The 25,357-nt window shown below is 36.8% G+C and overlaps 1 protein-coding gene across 1 annotated transcript in view; it reads right to left on the reverse strand.

Moving 5' to 3' along the window:
- TAF4B (TAF4b RNA polymerase II, TATA box binding protein (TBP)-associated factor, 105kDa) overlaps positions 1-25,357 on the reverse strand; it is a gene marked incomplete at its 3' end in the record, with an annotated part of 116,173 nt that overhangs the window by 75,158 nt on the left and 15,658 nt on the right. The window contains 5 exon segments of the mRNA XM_008591935.1: positions 2,691-3,308; positions 6,518-6,607; positions 13,628-13,750; positions 13,858-14,019; positions 19,895-20,002. Coding sequence (XP_008590157.1) covers positions 2,691-3,308; positions 6,518-6,607; positions 13,628-13,750; positions 13,858-14,019; positions 19,895-20,002 — 1,101 coding nt within the window.

Here is a 25,357-nt window from a genome sequence, read left to right on the forward strand (position 1 = left end):
TCCCTGCCACCCTCATTATTTTATTATTTTTTTTTTTTGTCCTTTTTGAGACCGGCCGCACCGCGCTCAGCCAGTGAGCGCTGTGAACGCACGGGTCATCCCTATATAGGTTCCAAACCCGCAGCGGGAGCGCTGCACTCTCCCGAGTGCACCACAGGCTCAGCCCGACCCTCATTATTTTAAAGCAAGCCCCAGACAAGCCATCTTTTTATCCATAAATATTTCAAAATACACCTCTAAAAGATAAAGACCTTTTATGTGCCATTTTTAAAAAGTATCTTTCTAAACCATTTGAAAAGTGACAATGCTACGGGCCGGCCCGGTGGCACACTGCTACAGTGCGCCGCTTCGGAGCGGCGGCGCTTCCGCCGAGGGTTCGGATCCCACATACAGACCGGTTCCGCTCACTGGCTGAGCAAGGGGCGGGCGCGGCGCGTCACTGAGGGTTGCGGTCCGTTGCCAGACACGAAAAAAAAAAAAAAAGGAAAAAAAAAAAAAAAAAAAGAAAAAACTAAAAAGAATTTCCCAAGGAAAAAAAAAAAAAAAAAAAGAAAAAACTAAAAAGAATTTCCCAAGGAAAAAAAAAAAAAAAAAAAAAGAAAAGTGACAATGCTAAAGGCATTCTCCAAGGTAACAATTCAAGAAACCCAAAGGGTGCAGTTTGGGGATAAAGGAACAGAAATTAAAGTAATAGCAAGGCCATAGTTTTAGCTTCAAAGAAAAAGAAAAAAACAGAAGAGCAGGGCAGAAGAGTAGGAACGCCCCTACTGTACGATTTTAATTATATGAAATTCTAGAATAAGCAAACTACTCCTTTGGACAAAATTATCAGAGGAGTTGTTGCTTCTGCGAGAATGGGGGCGGGGACTGAGTAGGAAGGGGCACAAGAGAACTTTGAGACGATGGCAATATTCTATACCTTGATAGGGGGTTTGAGTTATACAGGGGTATGGACTGTCTGTCAAAATGGAAATGTTTTAGAACTGGATAGAGATGATGGTTGCACAACACTGTGAACATACTAAACGCCACTGAATTGTTCACTTTAAAATGGTTAATATGTTATGTGAATTTTACCTTATAAATTATTTTTTAAAAACTTTAAAAAAAATTTATCCAATGGTACACTTAAAATTTGTGCATGTTACTGAATGTAAATTTTACTTCAAAAGAAAAAAAGGGAAACAAATATTGAACTGAAGTTAGTGATTTGCATGTTTAATTATTTAGGAAGAAGTCTTTGAAATCTATCCAAAAGTCAGGATGGATGAATGGCTAGAAAAATGCATGATAAATCAAGTGCAGTAATTATAAATAAAAGAATCTAAGTGGTTGGTACTCTATAAATTTCAACTTTGCATGTTTGAATATTTTCATAATAAAACATTTTCTTAAATAATATAAAAGGATGTGTGCACTGTAAATATTGTCTTTAATTAGTTTTATCTTCCATAAATTCTAATGCACCCTTACAAAACATTTTTTAAAAATCCCTCGAGTAAATTTAAACAAACCAGGATTAACCAACCTATATATCAAGACTATTAGTGTATAAATTCTGATTATAGCCCATGAAGAATTTTCTAGGTAACTCCTAATTACACATGATAAATAAAGGGTAGGCCTTACTTGGAACCTCTTTCTTCACCAAACCTTTCATTAGTCTCATATTTAAGTGAGATTAAAAATCAAAAACTGAACTCTACCTTTCCTCTCACTTTTAAAAAGAATGCAAAAAGGGAAGAAAACAAGCACAAACTGCTTAAGTCTAGATCTTAGTTAGGTCAGTACAATGAGAAACTGAGGGTTAACTAATCGAGCAAACAAAATGAACAATTCTTTTTCCCTACTCAATTTTTATTTCCTCTTCTCTAAAGAAAGTACTGGCCACCAGCACGCTAAGTGACTAAAATTTACACTTTGAAAATATTTTCCTATCCTGTGAAAACTGTGAAGTCAGAGGCAATCAGCACTTAAGTCTCGCTGATTATTTAATATAAAATGTATTTGTTGAAAACTCTACAAGGATTTCTCCTACTTCAAAATAAACAGGTACAAGAAAAAATATGATGCAACAACAAAATTTTTTTAATACTCTGCATCAATTTATTTTAGGATTTTAGTTTTACTTCAATATAATGGAATCGAAAGTTGCCACGTTAATAATACACTAATAATTTTTTTTTCATATGCATAAAACAGTAGTATTTGGAGAGTGGCTGTTGAATGTACTTGGGAACTTATAGAATATCTACAATTCTGTTAGAGAAGATATGCAAGTAACAGAGTCATTTGGGGAAATGGTACAAGGGTACTTCGAAAAGTTCATAGAAAGATTCGTATTATCTTTTTCAATTCTATTTTTCTACAAATTTTTTAAAGTACCCTTGTATATATTTAACATAAGAAAATATCTTTAATAATACTAAAACTTCCTGCCTTATCTCTAAGTATAAATCATTCTTAAAGACACTCCCAGTTAGCACTGTCACAATTTCTGCAACCAACTCCCAAATGGTTCAGCAGAAAATTATGTATTTTGTGCATGTGAGTCAAGAGAGACACATACAAAGCAAATGAGGTAAAAATTAACTGGTCAAATTTGGTAAAGGGTATACACTCTTGCCAGTTTTCTGAATGTTTGAAATTTTCAAAATAAATAATTGAGGAAAAAACAAAATGTTACTCACTACTTGCTTGACTTTAACTGCCTGTGGAATGCCAACTGGTTGTGAAAGGACAGAGCCTGGCTGAGTAAGTCTGATTTGGACTGGAGTGCCAATAACAGGCTTGTCAGACGTGGTCCCAGCAGAAGTAATGGCAGGTTTCATGGACGGAAGACAAATAGCTGCAGCTGAAGTTTCTCCAAAAGTTACTGATGGAAGGGCCAGTGTTACTGCTGCTCCAGAGATAACTGGCTTTTCAGGTTGAAGTGAGACCGCTGTAATTGTATTTGATACGGATGTCACGAGTGGTTTTGAAGTCTGAAGCAAAACAGGTCCAGCCGTTGTTCTGCCTGGTACAACAGCTGGACCCACAGAACGAAGTGTCACAACTCCAGTTTTTGCTCCCCCTGGACCAGCAAGTGGATTCAGAGTTTGCACTGAAACAGTTCCGGGTGTTGTTGCTCCAGAAACAATGATGGGCTTTTCAGACTGGATTGAGGAAACTGTAGTTGTCACCACAGGAGAAGTTGTCACTGTTGTGGTACAGGTAGCAATGACTACCTCGCTAGTAGTCTGCTGAATGCACTGCTGAATGAAGCTCTGGGAGTTAGGCAAAAGTTGTCGTAAGGCAATCACACTTTTCTGAAAACATAGGGGGAGGGAAAAAAACACTAATAACTAAACAAATTAGCTACTAGTAAAAATTTTGTATTTCATATCTTTTTTTTTTTCCTTTTTGTCTTTTTTTACTGACCGGTAACGGGATCGCAACCCTCGGTGTCGCGCCCGTACCGGGGACTGGCAACGGGATCGCAACCCTCGGTCTTGCACCCGCACCGCGCTCAACCAGTGAGCAGACCAGTCTCTACATGGGATCCGAACCCTCGACGGGAGCGCCGCCGCGCTCCCAAGCGGCGCACTCTCCAGTGCGCCACCAGGCCGGCCCAGTATTTCATATCTTTACAACATGAAGCAAATCAAAAGTATATTAAGTGTTTCAGTTAAGGAAACCTGATACCAGTAATTTATATATTGTCAATATCCAGAGTACAATCAACCTAAAGTCTAAAAGTGCTTTCTTTATTTTTCAATATGAAATTGTCTCAGTATTAAACTTATTTTGTATGCCTCTTTATCAATTTGGTAAAATAAAACACCATACTATACTTATCTGTATTTATTTAAACCCCATAATAGATCATTAATAACTTCAGTATCTATAAGTTCACTCACACCACAGCACAATCTAGACCTTTTTGTTACATAAATAACTTTCAAAGTTCAGATAGAAAGTCTTCACATCAAAATAAAGCCAATTCAGGGCCGGCCCGGTGGCGCACTGCGATAGTGCACTGCTTGGGAAGTGTGGCGGCGCTCCCGCCGAGGGTTCGGATCCCACATACGGACCGGTTCCCGCTCACTGGCTGAGCAAGGCGCGGGAGCAACGCCGAGGGTTGCGATCCCGTTGCCGGTCCCGGTCCGGTACGGGAGCGACACTGAGGGTTGCGATCTGTTGCCGGACACGGAAAAAGACAAAAAAATAAATAAATAAATAAAATAAAGCCAATTCAAAGTGAATTTTAACCTTTGAAACAATTTCCTTAATGAAGCTAGCATATTTTCCGACCAGATTGTAAGTTGGTATCTATATTTGTATCCTGCTGAAAGAGTAAAGGGCAGTTCTAACTAAAAACTAGAACGTTCTGCCTTTTCATCCCTGGGGTTTCTGTTTGCTTTGCATAAAAGACACTCAAAAGTAGATAGGTGGTAGGTTATCTTCATGGGCTCTCTGGGAAGAATTTCTTGTTGTGACACTTCATGTCAGTCAGACTGCCTACAAGGAGCTAGAAACAATGGAAGTACTCAAAAAACAAAAATAAAAAGCCAAAAATAAAACCACATTCCCTACTTAAGAAGCAAATGAGAACTATTGCTCCCCATCCTTTATTCTATTTAAAAAAAAAAAAAAAGGTTGAGGACATTCTTATCTGAAGAGATTTTCAAAAAACACGTATAATGGTAACAAAAGGAAAATAAAAAGCAAGAAATCCCCCATAATCTTTTTTCAAAATTTAAAAATGGCAGAAAACAAACTGCTTTGGAAATACACGAACAAATGATTTAAGTAAGTTTACAGCGGAAATCTAGGAGGGGATTCTCAGAAAAATACAATTAGAAAGAAATGTTAAAGTACTGAGATGTAAAGAACCAACAATATAAATGTACATCTGAATTATTTCTTGATCACCTGACCAGGATTAAGCTTAAAAGCTGAATCCCTCATCCCTATGCAACATCCAACCCCCAAAAGCTCTTTATGATGAGGGAAAAAAATTCTCAAGAAAAAAGAGCATAAGTTAGACTAACAGATTCTTAGGAAACAGATACAAAGTACAAATACTTCATGATAATATTTGGTAACCTAAAGGCAGTACTATCTAGCAAATAGCCTATATTCTAGACCTGTGAGTCTGATCAAAAGTTAGCCAGTTTCAATGGTTTTCTACTCTCTAAAATGGAAAACACTATACTATCAAGCACCTATTCTCAAAAGACTGTAAGAAAATTAAGTGCAAACAATGCAAATTAAATGTAAAGTATTTAGCAAAGAATCTGATACATAGTAGGCAGTTACTAATTTTCCTCCTTCTCCACAGTGTATCCACTGAGTAAGAAACACAGATAAACTCAAGAGAGTTGTCCTTACATACAGCACCTAGAGCTCACAGAACCTTTGCACTGAAGGGACCAAGGAAAGAAAGGAAGAATTGTCTCTAACTTCTTAAGAGGGTCATCCAGAAAAAGGGCATGAGTCATTTCACAAAGAACCTCATTACACTTTTAAACAAATCTATCCAGTCTTAGCTAGGGGCTGTAGAACTACAAACGGCAAATCTCATTCAGGTAAATGTGCTTAAAACATGTAATATTAGGTATTATGCTGATCCTCCAACCTTCCTTTCTCCACACCAAGTCCTCTCTAGCTAAAACATTCTCAGTTTCTTTAGCCACACTTTATATTACCTGATTTATACCCTCCTAATCGACTTTATTATCCTCTTAGGAACAGTTTTCACTATTTAAAGACCCTTATGAAAATGTGGTGCCCCCACCTGGTTTCCCACTCTTCTTTCATGAGGCAACAAAAGAAGTCTTCTACTATGAAGCCTCTTTCACCTCCCCTAGACAATAAACCCAAAATTTTCTAAAGGCAACTCCTCATTCTATTATGTCAAAATTTATGGCATGAGTCTTGGTTCACTATAACCCTAAGTCTTTAATAACTTTATAAATTTCAATTTGATCCCTTTTCAAACTCTGAGAATCTACAAGGAATACAGATTTTTTTTTTAGTCTGCCAAAATGAGCTCGTTATCAAAATTATATTTCTCCAGCAAAATTTTGTTTAACTCAATAATTCATAGAGTAGAATATACCTAACAATGTAAATTAGTTTTAAAAAATAATGGCCTTTCAGCCAAAGTTGGCACTATGTAGTTTATTATTCTTAAGAGAAAATGACTTGTTAGGACAAAACAGAAGGTCCTAGTTTCACACAGACACACACACAGACAGACACACACACACACCATACATCAAGAATCTTTGAGTATATTCCTGTACAAATTAAGAAATATAATCATTAAGTTATGCTCACGAATAAGATGTTACTTCTGTTTTTCCAAAGTGTCCAAGTGAAAAGAAAAGCTATAGTTTGCAAAAGCACTGAGAGGTTTCTCCCACATTGTTATCTTCACACTGAATTGCTGCCATTTTGAAATATGCAGGTTTTAAATTATCTTAAAGTAATCTAATCCAAACAATGCCTTCAAAGTAACACACATAACTACCTTAAGAAAAGGAACTAGGTGAGGCTGAGGTGAAGACTTGAGCTCAACACAAAGTTTCCTAGTAAATTCTTCTGCTTCAATTTTTGCATCCTGAGGAATGGGAAAAAGAAAAACACTTTTAGACTACAAATATTTTAAAAGAGGCAAAGAGTATAACTCATAATTGTAGACATAGCAAGCTTTTCATAAATGGCAAATTTCATCATTAGATGGAGATTTTTTTCATATAACCTGTGATTATAAGTAAACAAATTATAGAGATGTTTATTCACATGGAGTACAAATAAAAGGATTTTTCTGAAGATCCCAGTAAGCAAAGTGAGAGAAGAGCTGACTGGATGAAAAATACTACATTATTAGTCTGTTAAGAACAATTAAGAAGTGAAGACAAGAAGAGTACTACATTTCTTAGGGTAGGGAACAGGAAATTATTTGGTTTGGGAGCCCTGGGGTTTTTTGTTCTGTTTTTTTCAATTTTTAAGTCACCTTAACTAGGGCTGGGTGTTTAGCTCAGTTGGTTAGAATGTGGTGCTGATAACACCAAGGTCCAGGGTTCGATCCCTGTGCCCAGCCACACACACACAAAAAAATCACTCTTGCTGCTACATGGAGAATGGATTGGAGAGAGAAGCAAGAGTGGAGGTCAGGATATCAATTATGAGACTGTTTCAGCTATGCTAGTAAGAAATGATAGTGGCATGCTCTAGGGTGACTGCAGTGAGGAGAGGGACAGAAAGACAGAGAGGACTGAGCACTTATTCAAGATCTAATTTAAAGGCAGAATCAAAAGCCCCCACTAATAAATTGGATATAGGAGAAGAAACTAACAAATTAACTAATTAAATAACCTTAACCAAGCTAGGATTGTATTTTTAGAATACTATTGCAAGTTCATAAGAGCAGTTCCAAAGAACTAAGGAACACTTATATATTGCTTTATACTCTTAAGCATGTCAGGTTTCTGTGAGGTATAAATTATTTTCACATTAATACTAAGATGTGGGGAGGGGGAAGCACATAGGGGTCTTTCCACTATGATGAGATTTACACTGATGGTACAAAAGCAACTGCAGGGAAAGCTGTTGGTAAAAAAGGCAATGGCAAAGTGAAATAGTTGTCATACTTTACATTGCTATGTACTTGCAGTTAAAAAAAAAAATAGACCCAGCTTCACTTTAAGTTGTCCCTGATGAAGCAGTGAAAATTAATTTTACTAAATCTCATCTCTTCAGTAGGTATCTTTTTAATACTGTGTGTAACAAAATAGGAACCACACATAAATCATTTCTGCTGAAGACCGATGTAAGATGCTCAAAGGAAAGGACTTTGTGATTGAGTCACTAGCTGAACTAGTAGTTGTTTTTTTTTCCTTTTTATTGGAAAGAATAACAAAGCAAATGTGATTACTCAGACTTGAGTATTTGGTAGACATTTTCTCAAAAAAAAATAAACTAAGCCAGTCATTGTATGGAAAACAACTGATGATAATTTGTTGCTAACGATAAAAATTAAAGCTCTCAGGCCAAAATCAGAATTTTGGAAAATTTATAACTACCACTCTGAGTTTGATAGCTTCTCAGTACTTGAATTTTCTAAGATTGTTGGTGAAATCAGTGAGCATGTTATTTTGATATCTTAAATAACAAATGTGTAAACATTTTCAACATCTGCATAATTCAGTGAAGGAGTATTTTCCAAATGACCAATGTGTGCTATTACAAAAAAATCATACATGGATAAAAGACCCACTGAGAGTGCAAGATAAAGCAGTAGACTCTAAGGAATATCCACAATGATCAAGGAAAGTATTAAAATACTCACTATTCCAAACACCTCTCTAAGTAAGACTAGATATTCTCCAAATACTCCCAACAAAATAACACATCACAAAATAGATTAAATGTAGAAGCAGATAAGAGAATCCAGCTATATTCTATGAAGTCAGACATTAAAGAGATTTGCAAAAATGTACAGCAATGCTACTTCTCTCACTCAATTTTGTCATGTTAGAAACCATAGTTTTCATTTAAATGTTATTTATGTTAACATGATAGGGCTTGTTGTTACTTTTATTTTTTAGCAGCTGGCCAGTACAGGGATCTGAACTCGTGACCCTTGTGTTAAAAGGCTGCGCTCTAACCAACAGAGCGAAACAGCCATCCCTGTTGTTATTTTTAAATAAATAAATAAACTTTAAAAAAATTTCTCAGTTTTAATTCCAACCCCACAGAAACAAAATGTCTTGGGGAGTCCTCAATTTTTAAGAATATAACGGTATCCTGAGACCAACTGTTTTGAGAACTGTTTGCTGTTCTAAGCTAAAAATATCTTCAGCTAGAAAGGATATCTGATTAATTCCTGTTTCTATCCATCCACAAAATTCACACAAAACTTTTGTGTTTAAAAGTTTTTTAATGTTTTATGAGATATGTGTTCCTTTCCATCATATCTCTACATCTAGAGTACTCCATTTCAGAGTAACAGGTCACCATATTCCTTTTCAAAACTAGCATACCTTGAGAAGGAAAGATGAGGGATGGCTGCTAGCTCACTGATTAGAGTGCAGCCTTATAACACCAAGTCATCCGCCTTGGTGTTATAAGGAAAAGAAAAAGGAAAAGAAAAAAGGAAAAAAAGAAAAAGGAAAAAAAAAAAAAGGAAAAGAAAAGGGAAGATCAAAATCCTAATGTTTATTTTTTAAAAAAAAAAAGATGACCGGTAAGGGGATCTGCACCCTTGACTTGGTGTTGTCAGCACCACGCTCTCCCAAGTGAGCCACGGGCTGGCCCACTAATGTTTACTTTTTAAAAACTGCCCAAAGGTTAAATAAAAAACTTGTTTATATGACTTACAACTTTAAATATCTAAAATGAAAACATCTTCCCAAATGGAAAACTAACCATTTCAAATGTGCTCTATTTCTAACATCTTATAGGTAGCATTAAACTTGTAGGTATTTTAATATTTATAAAATATGCTTTCTTTCCCTGTAAAATATTTTAAGTATACATGTTTTCTACTGGGAAAAAGTGAAGTGACCATTTTATATGAAAATACACACAAATTCTAATTATATGGCCAGAGAAATCTGTAGATTATAGTAGTTCAAAAAATCCAACATTACATTTGTTTGTTGTACCCTTGGCATATGTCTTAAGCACATAATATGAAATATTTGTTAACTTCCATCTTCATTCACTTTAGTGTATCTAAGTATTTTACCTGAAAGAAGATATAAGAAATGAGGGATGTGTAATTTGCTAGCTAAAAGACACAGGATCTTGGCAGTTGAAGAAACCTCAAAGATCATCACATTAAGGACCGGCCCGGTGGCGCACTGGATAGTGCGCTGCTTGGGAAGCGCGGCAGCGCTCCCGTCCGAGGGTTCGGATCCCACGTACAGACCGGCTCCCGCTCACTGGCTGAGCGAGGCGCGGGAGCAACGCCGAGGCTTGCGATCCCGTCGCCGGTCCCCGGTCCGGTACGGGGGCAACACTGAGGGTTGCAATCCGTTGCCGGACACGGAAAAAAGACAAAAAAAAAAAAAAGATCATCACATTAACTCTTCTGGTATTACAAATAAGGAAACTGAGGACTAAGAAGGTTAACTGCCTTCCACAGGTGCCAATGCTTGGTGTTTGGTGTTTGGTGTTTGGACATATGAGAATTGAACTTCATTATTTGTTGATAGCCTGGCTGTCTGGCATTTTGCAAATCCAATAACAATTTCCTATATGACAAAACAGTCGACTTTCCCCCCAAGGCCCTTTTCAGGGTAAGGGAAGCAAGACTGGTATAGAGAAAATAATATATATGTATCAAAACATCATGTTGTATACCTTAAATATACAATAAAAAATAAAAAGTAAATTTTAAAAGAGAAATATATAATAAATTTATTTATCTAAGATCTGCTGTACGGCCAAGGTGTTTGGACATATGAGAATTGAACTTCATTATTTGTTGATAGCCTGGCTGTCTGGCATTTTGCAAATCCAATAACAATTTCCTATAGGACAAAACAGTCGACTTTCCCCCCAAGGCCCTTTTCAGGGTAAGGGAAGCAAGACTGGTATAGAGAAAATAATATATATGTATCAAAACATCATGTTGTATACCTTAAATATACAATAAAAAATAAAAAGTAAATTTTAAAAGAGAAATATATAATAAATTTATTTATCTAAGATTAATAAGATTAAAAGTTTTCAGGAAGCAAAAACAAAGTTTATGAAGAAGTACATTTAAAATAAGCCTCATTAAAAAATATATATTTCTCATTTTAAAATGTTCGACGGATTTTTATAGAACTTGCAAGATTTTATTGTACTAACTTACCAAAAGTTGTTCCACCAGTTTCTTCACATTCTGACCCATTTCTGGGGACTGTGATCCACTACATGCTAGTTTTATTAACATTGCAAGGAAGTTGTTACATTTCTTCACATTTTCTAGCATTGTCTAAATATGAAAATATAAATATAAACACTCACAAATGTTAGCTAGCAAACAGAATTCAAGAAAATTTGTAAGGAACTGTATATACACAGGTGCAAGTGAAAGCTTACTGGAGAAAGATTAGTCTGAGCAGCTGCTGAGTTCTCTGCTTTGAGATTGGGCCCATTTGAGGGGGTAGATGATGTTCCCAAACTTGAAGGCTTCACAGTAGTCACAGTATTCAATGGCTTTACAGGAGTAACTGTGACGACATTAGTTGGCACAGCCACAGACTGAAATTAAAAGTAGGATATATTTAGATGCATATTACTAGGATACATTAGTGGGTGCCTCATTTTATACTTGGACTACAAATGAATCTTAACATCTTTCCTTTTATGTTACGCTCTACTAGTCTAAAATGATGTAACACATTTATAAGAACTCTAGATTCCAGCAGACGTGGGTTTCATTCTCACCTACCCACCTACTTTTCATTGCCACCTACCAAGTATTCACTATAGGCAAGTTACTTAGTCCCGCTAATCCTGACTCCTCTCTACAAAAAAACAAGGATGGCAATAGTACATACTGTTTTAACGTTGTTTGTGAAAAACAGTACCAAGCACAAAAGTCCTCAAAAAATATTAATACTTCTCCAGAAGTATTTGAAATAGCAAGTCTTTATATGAAAATACAGAATTTCCTGTCCTATAACTTTCTGCTTTTCTTAAGTTTAGGGCAGAGCAATCTACTGATTATCTCATATTCAGATAATGCTTTTATGTAGACCATTAGAGTAAGTATTAAGAATATTACAAAATGTAACATCTTATTTTCACACTGAAAAGAAATTTGCTTGTTTCTTCTACCTTCTAGCCAAATGAGGTGTGACTTTAGCACCACCTGCAGGATAAAAAGTTTAATACAAGAAATCAAAAGCCAGGTAGTAATTTAGAAAAAACTGCATTAATATAAAGCAACAGGGGCTGGCCAGATAGCTCACGTAGGAGAGACTGGTACCGATAAAACAAGGGTCAAGGGTTTGGGATTCTCTATAGGCCAGCTGCAAAAACAAAACAACCACAATAACAACACAAAGGTAAAGCAACGATCTTACCTTAAAGACAAACACCATAAGTAACAACATGAAAAAAGTTTAGGGGGAAAGAATAGTATTTACAATTCACTGAACATTACATCATCATTTTTTTTTTTTTTTTTTTAAAGATGACCCGTAAGGGGATCTTAGCCCTTNAAAAAAAAAAAAAGGAAAAGAAAAGGGAAGATCAAAATCCTAATGTTTATTTTTTAAAAAAAAAAAGATGACCGGTAAGGGGATCTGCACCCTTGACTTGGTGTTGTCAGCACCACGCTCTCCCAAGTGAGCCACGGGCTGGCCCACTAATGTTTACTTTTTAAAAACTGCCCAAAGGTTAAATAAAAAACTTGTTTATATGACTTACAACTTTAAATATCTAAAATGAAAACATCTTCCCAAATGGAAAACTAACCATTTCAAATGTGCTCTATTTCTAACATCTTATAGGTAGCATTAAACTTGTAGGTATTTTAATATTTATAAAATATGCTTTCTTTCCCTGTAAAATATTTTAAGTATACATGTTTTCTACTGGGAAAAAGTGAAGTGACCATTTTATATGAAAATACACACAAATTCTAATTATATGGCCAGAGAAATCTGTAGATTATAGTAGTTCAAAAAATCCAACATTACATTTGTTTGTTGTACCCTTGGCATATGTCTTAAGCACATAATATGAAATATTTGTTAACTTCCATCTTCATTCACTTTAGTGTATCTAAGTATTTTACCTGAAAGAAGATATAAGAAATGAGGGATGTGTAATTTGCTAGCTAAAAGACACAGGATCTTGGCAGTTGAAGAAACCTCAAAGATCATCACATTAAGGACCGGCCCGGTGGCGCACTGGATAGTGCGCTGCTTGGGAAGCGCGGCAGCGCTCCCGTCCGAGGGTTCGGATCCCACGTACAGACCGGCTCCCGCTCACTGGCTGAGCGAGGCGCGGGAGCAACGCCGAGGCTTGCGATCCCGTCGCCGGTCCCCGGTCCGGTACGGGGGCAACACTGAGGGTTGCAATCCGTTGCCGGACACGGAAAAAAGACAAAAAAAAAAAAAAGATCATCACATTAACTCTTCTGGTATTACAAATAAGGAAACTGAGGACTAAGAAGGTTAACTGCCTTCCACAGGTGCCAATGCTTGGTGTTTGGTGTTTGGTGTTTGGACATATGAGAATTGAACTTCATTATTTGTTGATAGCCTGGCTGTCTGGCATTTTGCAAATCCAATAACAATTTCCTATAGGACAAAACAGTCGACTTTCCCCCCAAGGCCCTTTTCAGGGTAAGGGAAGCAAGACTGGTATAGAGAAAATAATATATATGTATCAAAACATCATGTTGTATACCTTAAATATACAATAAAAAATAAAAAGTAAATTTTAAAAGAGAAATATATAATAAATTTATTTATCTAAGATTAATAAGATTAAAAGTTTTCAGGAAGCAAAAACAAAGTTTATGAAGAAGTACATTTAAAATAAGCCTCATTAAAAAATATATATTTCTCATTTTAAAATGTTCGACGGATTTTTATAGAACTTGCAAGATTTTATTGTACTAACTTACCAAAAGTTGTTCCACCAGTTTCTTCACATTCTGACCCATTTCTGGGGACTGTGATCCACTACATGCTAGTTTTATTAACATTGCAAGGAAGTTGTTACATTTCTTCACATTTTCTAGCATTGTCTAAATATGAAAATATAAATATAAACACTCACAAATGTTAGCTAGCAAACAGAATTCAAGAAAATTTGTAAGGAACTGTATATACACAGGTGCAAGTGAAAGCTTACTGGAGAAAGATTAGTCTGAGCAGCTGCTGAGTTCTCTGCTTTGAGATTGGGCCCATTTGAGGGGGTAGATGATGTTCCCAAACTTGAAGGCTTCACAGTAGTCACAGTATTCAATGGCTTTACAGGAGTAACTGTGACGACATTAGTTGGCACAGCCACAGACTGAAATTAAAAGTAGGATATATTTAGATGCATATTACTAGGATACATTAGTGGGTGCCTCATTTTATACTTGTACTACAAATGAATCTTAACATCTTTCCTTTTATGTTACGCTCTACTAGTCTAAAATGATGTAACACATTTATAAGAACTCTAGATTCCAGCAGACGTGGGTTTCATTCTCACCTACCCACCTACTTTTCATTGCCACCTACCAAGTATTCACTATAGGCAAGTTACTTAGTCCCGCTAATCCTGACTCCTCTCTACAAAAAAACAAGGATGGCAATAGTACATACTGTTTTAACGTTGTTTGTGAAAAACAGTACCAAGCACAAAAGTCCTCAAAAAATATTAATACTTCTCCAGAAGTATTTGAAATAGCAAGTCTTTATATGAAAATACAGAATTTCCTGTCCTATAACTTTCTGCTTTTCTTAAGTTTAGGGCAGAGCAATCTACTGATTATCTCATATTCAGATAATGCTTTTATGTAGACCATTAGAGTAAGTATTAAGAATATTACAAAATGTAACATCTTATTTTCACACTGAAAAGAAATTTGCTTGTTTCTTCTACCTTCTAGCCAAATGAGGTGTGACTTTAGCACCACCTGCAGGATAAAAAGTTTAATACAAGAAATCAAAAGCCAGGTAGTAATTTAGAAAAAACTGCATTAATATAAAGCAACAGGGGCTGGCCAGATAGCTCACGTAGGAGAGACTGGTACCGATAAAACAAGGGTCAAGGGTTTGGGATTCTCTATAGGCCAGCTGCAAAAACAAAACAACCACAATAACAACACAAAGGTAAAGCAACGATCTTACCTTAAAGACAAACACCATAAGTAACAACATGAAAAAAGTTTAGGGGGAAAGAATAGTATTTACAATTCACTGAACATTACATCATCATTTTTTTTTTTTTTTTTTTAAAGATGACCCGTAAGGGGATCTTAGCCCTTGACTTGGTGTTGTCAGCACCACGCTCTCCCAAGTGAGCGAACCCGCCATCCCTATATGGGATCCGAACCCGTGGCCTTGGTGTTATCAGCACTGCCCTCTGCCGAGTGAGCCACGGGCCGGCCCTACATCATCATTTTAATTTGAATACTTGTGCTATACAGGCATACAACACAGAATGGTCAGGTTACTATTACCTTCAAGAAGACTTCCTTCTGTAATAGACAAGATAAGTGAACTTAAAGGAAATTTATTTATTTATTTATTTTGTCCTTTTTGAGACTGGCCGCACCGCGCTCAGCAGCGCACCGGTCATCCCTATATAGGATCCGAACCCGCAGCGGGAGCGCCGCCGCGCTCCCAGCGCCGCACTCTCCCGAGTGCATGCGCCACGGGCTCGGCCCCTTAAAGGAAATTTAAAACACTGTTCAATGATGAGGACTAGAACTGATGATGAAATGTTGAGCAAAAGAGGTAAAATTAAAAATTGCACCTAAATTAGTACAGGTCGCACACCCCTAATCTGAAAATTCAAAATATGAAATGCCCCAAACTTCCAAACTTTTTGAGTGCTGAAATGAAGCCACTAGTGGAAAATTCTACAGCTTTTCCCTCTGATGGTTTGATGCATACAAACTTTGTTTCATGTACAAAATTATTAGGAATATTGTAATCTGGAATTTTAGCTGGTAATTATGTCTGCCTTTGCGGACTAATAGGAGGAGTTCCTCAGAGGAGTACTGTCCCCCTCACTTATGATGCAAAATAAGGCTCAGTGAAATGCGAGCTCAGGAAAAGTATCCTATTGTTTGCCAAGAAGAAGAAGCATTTCTGGCATTCTACTTTCCTTGTCAATGTTTTATCCTATCTCCAGTACAAAATCTGTCCTTCATAAGACTTTCTAATATAGCTACTACCATACTTTACCAGATACATGCACCTTCCATGCCAATTCCACCTCTTAAGGGGCATGGAGAGGTACATCATAATCCTGGTCTTATTCTACTTCCTTAATCCCACAGCAGTGTTGGATGGACTCCCTTAAACTCAATCACAATTCTGCCTTAGATTCGATATTCCAGTTCAATATTCCAGACCAGCCAATGGTACTTCCAAGCATTTTAGAACTACACTGGCACTGAGTAGGCAAGTCTTGGAGACAGGAGAGAAAAAGACTGGAGTACATGTGAAATACATATGTGTAACTGATTTTAAGATGAATTGTATGCAAATTCAGCAGATCAAACTGCAAACAATCACTTTAAATTTATTCATATTTAATTAGAAATACTAATTCTAAATCATTTACACATTTAGATTCAACCTAACAAGGAGCCAAACTGTATCTACATCATTGAATACAACATAAAAGTGAATATGAAGGTTTCAAACCAGTTCCTGTGTTACAGTTACTAGACTAGGCCATGTGTCAAGCCACTTTAAACAAATATCAATACCAATTAATAGAAAATACTTTCAAAATTTCTTCACACACACATTTGCCTTTACAGTCAAATAGTCAAGTACAAGGAGTCCTATTCTTTTCTTATTTCTAAATTCTAGTTCCTTATTTCTAAGAAGTGCCTAAAACTGAGACACTCTACCTTTCAAACTGGACACATTAACTTCATTCTTTAATAATCTCTACTGCCCTAGACTACCAATGAGGAGCAACCCAGCTTAAAATATGTGTCAGTCTAAAATTAGGAAAAACAAACAATCCATACGGAAATATCAATGGCAGATGTATATATGGAAAAATAACCCAAGGAAAAAAACTAAGCAACCCAGATATACCATTTTAGACCGACTACATACTAAAATTTTGATATAGTAATATGCAACTTCTTTATTAATATTATATAACTAGATTGGTAGTGGAGCTAATAACTACTATAATTCCAATATCATCATGAGCATGAACATTTCAAGATAAGGTGAGGAAATAACAAAAACACCAGTGATTTATTTCTACTATGACAGAGTCACAGGCATACACTAATACAATGCAGTACTCCATGGCTTCATGGTTTGAAGCCTACGTTTATAGTCTAAAGAAATTCTTAGTTTCTGTTTGAACTTAATACTTTTCCCCCTATCTAAATTCAGACTCCATATTAAAAACTCCTGGTTGTCCCTTTTATAAAAACTACATGTATAATTAGTGTTTACTGATTGTGATTACTAACTAAATGAGCATAAGCATTCAATTTCTAGAACTATTAGGAGTTCATTGAATATTCAGAGAGCACAAAAATAAAATCATGGCTGTAGCAGACAAGGGGAAGATTAAAGTCCATGGATGTGGAGAATCTCTTATACACTCTAAAAAGTAATGTTCAAGAAATTCACTTTACCACTAAACTCTCCCAGAAGGGCCCTGCAGAAGGATGAGTGTAGTAGACTTCTTTCAGTTACCCCTGGTAAAACATAATTTGCTCTCTGTATCCTGAAAACCTGTAATGTACAAATGGCAATCTTAAGTATAACTAAGATCATGTTGTTAAGTATGTCTTCTCTCTGCAATACATTTTTTTTTAACCTGTGGCATTGTACATATATATATATACTAACTTTTTAAGAAATACATCCAACGAAAAAACTGATATACTCAAAGTACTGCTAGTCTAAAGTGGTTAAACCTTTGCATAAAATAATATGATGGTAGATATCAATAGGCCTAAATTCATACTTTATGGCCAATAATCTCATTAGAATTAATCCTACCAAAAGAAAAACCGAAAAAAACTAGAATTAGAGATAATCACTACAGGTTATTGAGAACAGAGTTTTCAAAGTCAGAGACACCTAGGTTCAAATCCTCACTTTGCCACATATTAGCAGAAATCAGGCAAGTTTCTTAACTTCTCTAAACCTTCACTTTGCCACATATTAGCAGAAATCAGGCAAGTTTCTTAACTTCTCTAAACCTATCTTCACATATATGAAATGGAGACAATTCTTCCTTATAGAGTAGTCGCAAGGATGAAATGAGATGATGGATGTAAGGCACCGAAAAATGTGTCAAGCACTTTAAGTGCTCAGTAAATGGTAGCCATCATTAGAAAAGCATTATGTTTAAAAACAGATTCACTACTCATTACCTCTGTTAGAGAAAAAGAACAGGAGCAATAAAGTTAAATAAATTCTGAAACACCAACAAAGGGTCTAGTCTACCAGCGTGGGATTCCACAAAAACATGCTCCAAGATGATGTACCCTTTTTACAGCAAAGGAAGTGTGAAAGTAGTCCCAAGACCATGGATCCACTTGTACCACATATGGTATGACCCCAAAGCTGCCAACCTGGTAGCATATAAGAACAGCCTATGGAAGGCACAAGTAATGTGTCAATTCAAAGGCAATACTCTATGAGGATGAAATTCTATCCTCTAAGACTCAGTATACTCACTGAATCACAATCTTCTATATAGTACTATGTCCCTAATAGGATAAATACAAGGATCAAGAAACCAAGGAGTAGATGTATGAATGGCCCCAGTTACCAACACTCTCAAAGACCTACTGGGGGACTATGTGCTCTCCATTTCTGCCCACAGGGGACACACTTCCACTAGAGGACAGAGCAAGAGTTCCTATAAACTAAACATTCAGGTTCCTTGTGTCCAAGGACCACCAGGAAAGAGAAGAGTCACTATCTTGATAGGGATAATTAACTCTGATCATCTGGAGGAGGTAGGGTTGCTATTACACAATGGAAGCAAAGAGAAACATGTGGTGTATCCAGATGATTCATTTAAATAGCTCCTGATATTTCCTTGCCCAATTGTGATAAATGGACAAGTATAGCAATGTTGACCTCAAAAGAGCATGGTTATTAGGGCCTCAGATCTCTCAGGGATGAGCATCTAGTCATGCTCCAGTTAAACTACCAAGGCCACAGTTGGTAGTTGAGAGTGAGGGGGATCTCGAATGGATAGTGGAGGAGGGAAATGACTGGTATCAGCTGCAGACCAAGACCAGCTCCGGCAGTGGGAAATGTAGTTCATACAAGTAACCACCTCTTTGTTTTCCCAAGGAAGAAAGCCATAAGATCCCAGAATAGCTGGTCTCCAACATGTATGAGGAAGTGGACTGAAGTGATGCAAGGAGTAGACTGTGATGAACTACTACGAGGAGAAATATGTATTGTCCCAGCTGCTAGGAATACAATTTGACAGCCTCGCATCAGTTCTATTGGGTTTATCTCGGGCCGGCCCCGTGGCTCACTCAGGAGAGTGCGGCGCTGGGAGCGCAGCAGCTCTCCCGCTGCGGGTTCGGATCCTATATAGGGATGGCTGGTGCGCTCACTGGCTGAGTGCGGTGCGGACAACACCAAGCCAAGGGTTGCGATCCCCTTACTGGTCACAAAAAAAAAAGGGGGGGGGTTATCTCAGCTGCAGAGAATCACCTTGTCCAAAAGCACAACTTTCCCAGGACAGTCCATATCTACCTACTGATCACAGAGTGGGAATTAAGGCCCACAGTGAGACAATGCTGACAGGCCATAAATGCTCCAAAGTTCTCCACTAGGTTGGGTGGGGCTTTTTTGGGTCTGCTCTAGTTCAAACTCTTACTCTCCTTCCTTTCCACAGGTATCGATCCCTAATAAATATCTCACGCACCAACTTCTATCTCAGCACCTGCTTCTAAAAACTGCAATACATGGTTAATAGATATATTTATATTAATTTAAGACATTTAAGTAAAAGTGATATTCCAAGAATATATACTACATATATCTTGTTTCCCATATCTCCAATAGTTCGCAGTTTAGTAAGTGTCATTATATATCACTGAATTACTCTCTTCAGTGTCATAGTCAGCAACTTATACATCTGGCAGGAAATAGCTAAATAACAAAGAAAGGTGAAAGAATAATCAGTGCACACATGGCTACAAGTCAGAACTTACTTGTACTAAGGAAGGCTTCAGAACAGGGGTTACCACGGTAGTTCCTACTTGTGCCAACTTTTTAACAGGTGCTACTGCCACTTTCTTGGTTAACCATGGGCTAGAATTCTTTGGGGGAAGGGGGCAAGATAGTACAAAGTTATAGGAATTAGGACACTTTACCATAGCAAACTTATTTATTATAACTGGCTTTGTAACCTTATGGGTTTTATGCACATTCTATACTATAAACCTAACTCATCAATTAGCCAGTTGACACTCATTTCATATACCTAAAAAGGCAATTGTTTCAATACATACCCCATTTATCTGAAATCTCAAACTAAATAAACATTTTAGTATTCAGCATTAAAATCTTATCTTTGACTCTTTGGTTCACAAAGAAAACAGATTCTTATTTAATATTTAATTATGAACAAAAATCTGCTAATCTATATTATCAACATACAACTATTAGATAAACCAAACTAGAAAGAGAAGGAGCAACTATTACTGACAGTTACATTAATAGAGAAAATGAATGGATGAAAACCTAGAATCAAAATAAGAGAGCCTAAAAATAAAAAAGAACTGGCAGAGAATGGTATCACCACAAAAAAACAATGCAATCTTTCACTAGGATGAACCTGAGTCAGCAAGAAAACACTGAACTACATTCACCATTTACTGTTTTAATAAGGAAAGATGCCAAAAAAATATTATTTTAACTCCATCACACAACATAAGCTTCAGTTATCTCGAAAAATCACTAGAAAAATCACCATGCATGTAAAATGAGTCACTTTCTAACAATGCCAATTTAATAAAATATTACAGATTTCTGTATTTCTTAAGGATGATTTCTACAACATATGAATAAAAGTGAATACTATTAACTTACTATTTTACCACAAATTAAAATTGAAGCAGAATAGTTATTTTCTTCTCATTTAAGATATAAATAGTTCTTTGAACATTCTTTTGAGGACCATAAAATCTTTGAGTCTGAAGACTGAATTTTCACTATTTTAGCAATTATCAAATGACAGATAGATCTGCCATATGACCCAGCTATTCCACTGTTGGGAATATACTCAGGGGAATGGAAATCATCATGCCGAAGGGATACCTGTACTCCAATGTTTATTACAGCTCTATTTACAACAGCCAAGAGTTGGAACCAGCCCAAATGTCCATCATCTAATGACTGGATAAGGAAAGTGTGGTATATCTACACAATGGAATACTACTCTGTTATATAAAAGAACAAAATACTACTATTCCCAACAACATGGATTNAGTGAGCGAACCCGCCATCCCTATATGGGATCCGAACCCGTGGCCTTGGTGTTATCAGCACTGCCCTCTGCCGAGTGAGCCACGGGCCGGCCCTACATCATCATTTTAATTTGAATACTTGTGCTATACAGGCATACAACACAGAATGGTCAGGTTACTATTACCTTCAAGAAGACTTCCTTCTGTAATAGACAAGATAAGTGAACTTAAAGGAAATTTATTTATTTATTTATTTTGTCCTTTTTGAGACTGGCCGCACCGCGCTCAGCCAGTGAGCGCTGTGAGCGCACCGGTCATCCCTATATAGGATCCGAACCCGCAGCGGGAGCGCCGCCGGAGCGGGAGCGCCGCCGCGCTCCCAGCGCCGCACTCTCCCGAGTGCATGCGCCATGGGCTCGGCCCCTTAAAGGAAATTTAAAACACTGTTCAATGATGAGGACTAGAACTGATGATGAAATGTTGAGCAAAAGAGGTAAAATTAAAAATTGCACCTAAATTAGTACAGGTCGCACACCCCTAATCTGAAAATTCAAAATATGAAATGCCCCAAACTTCCAAACTTTTTGAGTGCTGAAATGAAGCCACTAGTGGAAAATTCTACAGCTTTTCCCTCTGATGGTTTGATGCATACAAACTTTGTTTCATGTACAAAATTATTAGGAATATTGTAATCTGGAATTTTAGCTGGTAATTATGTCTGCCTTTGCGGACTAATAGGAGGAGTTCCTCAGAGGAGTACTGTCCCCCTCACTTATGATGCAAAATAAGGCTCAGTGAAATGCGAGCTCAGGAAAAGTATCCTATTGTTTGCCAAGAAGAAGAAGCATTTCTGGCATTCTACTTTCCTTGTCAATGTTTTATCCTATCTCCAGTACAAAATCTGTCCTTCATAAGACTTTCTAATATAGCTACTACCATACTTTACCAGATACATGCACCTTCCATGCCAATTCCACCTCTTAAGGGGCATGGAGAGGTACATCATAATCCTGGTCTTATTCTACTTCCTTAATCCCACAGCAGTGTTGGATGGACTCCCTTAAACTCAATCACAATTCTGCCTTAGATTCGATATTCCAGTTCAATATTCCAGACCAGCCAATGGTACTTCCAAGCATTTTAGAACTACACTGGCACTGAGTAGGCAAGTCTTGGAGACAGGAGAGAAAAAGACTGGAGTACATGTGAAATACATATGTGTAACTGATTTTAAGATGAATTGTATGCAAATTCAGCAGATCAAACTGCAAACAATCACTTTAAATTTATTCATATTTAATTAGAAATACTAATTCTAAATCATTTACACATTTAGATTCAACCTAACAAGGAGCCAAACTGTATCTACATCATTGAATACAACATAAAAGTGAATATGAAGGTTTCAAACCAGTTCCTGTGTTACAGTTACTAGACTAAGCCATGTGTCAAGCCACTTTAAACAAATATCAATACCAATTAATAGAAAATACTTTCAAAATTTCTTCACACACACATTTGCCTTTACAGTCAAATAGTCAAGTACAAGGAGTCCTATTCTTTTCTTATTTCTAAATTCTAGTTCCTTATTTCTAAGAAGTGCCTAAAACTGAGACACTCTACCTTTCAAACTGGACACATTAACTTCATTCTTTAATAATCTCTACTGCCCTAGACTACCAATGAGGAGCAACCCAGCTTAAAATATGTGTCAGTCTAAAATTAGGAAAAACAAACAATCCATACGGAAATATCAATGGCAGATGTATATATGGAAAAATAACCCAAGGAAAAAAACTAAGCAACCCAGATATACCATTTTAGACCGACTACATACTAAAATTTTGATATAGTAATATGCAACTTCTTTATTAATATTATATAACTAGATTGGTAGTGGAGCTAATAACTACTAGAATTCCAATATCATCATGAGCATGAACATTTCAAGATAAGGTGAGGAAATAACAAAAACACCAGTGATTTATTTCTACTATGACAGAGTCACAGGCATACACTAATACAATGCAGTACTCCATGGCTTCATGGTTTGAAGCCTACGTTTATAGTCTAAAGAAATTCTTAGTTTCTGTTTGAACTTAATACTTTTCCCCCTATCTAAATTCAGACTCCATATTAAAAACTCCTGGTTGTCCCTTTTATAAAAACTACATGTATAATTAGTGTTTACTGATTGTGATTACTAACTAAATGAGCATAAGCATTCAATTTCTAGAACTATTAGGAGTTCATTGAATATTCAGAGAGCACAAAAATAAAATCATGGCTGTAGCAGACAAGGGGAAGATTAAAGTCCATGGATGTGGAGAATCTCTTATACACTCTAAAAAGTAATGTTCAAGAAATTCACTTTACCACTAAACTCTCCCAGAAGGGCCCTGCAGAAGGATGAGTGTAGTAGACTTCTTTCAGTTACCCCTGGTAAAACATAATTTGCTCTCTGTATCCTGAAAACCTGTAATGTACAAATGGCAATCTTAAGTATAACTAAGATCATGTTGTTAAGTATGTCTTCTCTCTGCAATACATTTTTTTTTAACCTGTGGCATTGTACATATATATATATACTAACTTTTTAAGAAATACATCCAACGAAAAAACTGATATACTCAAAGTACTGCTAGTCTAAAGTGGTTAAACCTTTGCATAAAATAATATGATGGTAGATATCAATAGGCCTAAATTCATACTTTATGGCCAATAATCTCATTAGAATTAATCCTACCAAAAGAAAAACCGAAAAAAACTAGAATTAGAGATAATCACTACAGGTTATTGAGAACAGAGTTTTCAAAGTCAGAGACACCTAGGTTCAAATCCTCACTTTGCCACATATTAGCAGAAATCAGGCAAGTTTCTTAACTTCTCTAAACCTTCACTTTGCCACATATTAGCAGAAATCAGGCAAGTTTCTTAACTTCTCTAAACCTATCTTCACATATATGAAATGGAGACAATTCTTCCTTATAGAGTAGTCGCAAGGATGAAATGAGATGATGGATGTAAGGCACCGAAAAATGTGTCAAGCACTTTAAGTGCTCAGTAAATGGTAGCCATCATTAGAAAAGCATTATGTTTAAAAACAGATTCACTACTCATTACCTCTGTTAGAGAAAAAGAACAGGAGCAATAAAGTTAAATAAATTCTGAAACACCAACAAAGGGTCTAGTCTACCAGCGTGGGATTCCACAAAAACATGCTCCAAGATGATGTACCCTTTTTACAGCAAAGGAAGTGTGAAAGTAGTCCCAAGACCATGGATCCACTTGTACCACATATGGTATGACCCCAAAGCTGCCAACCTGGTAGCATATAAGAACAGCCTATGGAAGGCACAAGTAATGTGTCAATTCAAAGGCAATACTCTATGAGGATGAAATTCTATCCTCTAAGACTCAGTATACTCACTGAATCACAATCTTCTATATAGTACTATGTCCCTAATAGGATAAATACAAGGATCAAGAAACCAAGGAGTAGATGTATGAATGGCCCCAGTTACCAACACTCTCAAAGACCTACTGGGGGACTATGTGCTCTCCATTTCTGCCCACAGGGGACACACTTCCACTAGAGGACAGAGCAAGAGTTCCTATAAACTAAACATTCAGGTTCCTTGTGTCCAAGGACCACCAGGAAAGAGAAGAGTCACTATCTTGATAGGGATAATTAACTCTGATCATCTGGAGGAGGTAGGGTTGCTATTACACAATGGAAGCAAAGAGAAACATGTGGTGTATCCAGATGATTCATTTAAATAGCTCCTGATATTTCCTTGCCCAATTGTGATAAATGGACAAGTATAGCAATGTTGACCTCAAAAGAGCATGGTTATTAGGGCCTCAGATCTCTCAGGGATGAGCATCTAGTCATGCTCCAGTTAAACTACCAAGGCCACAGTTGGTAGTTGAGAGTGAGGGGGATCTCGAATGGATAGTGGAGGAGGGAAATGACTGGTATCAGCTGCAGACCAAGACCAGCTCCGGCAGTGGGAAATGTAGTTCATACAAGTAACCACCTCTTTGTTTTCCCAAGGAAGAAAGCCATAAGATCCCAGAATAGCTGGTCTCCAACATGTATGAGGAAGTGGACTGAAGTGATGCAAGGAGTAGACTGTGATGAACTACTACGAGGAGAAATATGTATTGTCCCAGCTGCTAGGAATACAATTTGACAGCCTCGCA

Source organism: Galeopterus variegatus, unplaced genomic scaffold (genome assembly GCF_000696425.1).
Source record: "Galeopterus variegatus unplaced genomic scaffold, G_variegatus-3.0.2 Scaffold7416, whole genome shotgun sequence".
Classification (NCBI taxonomy): domain Eukaryota; kingdom Metazoa; phylum Chordata; class Mammalia; order Dermoptera; family Cynocephalidae; genus Galeopterus; species Galeopterus variegatus.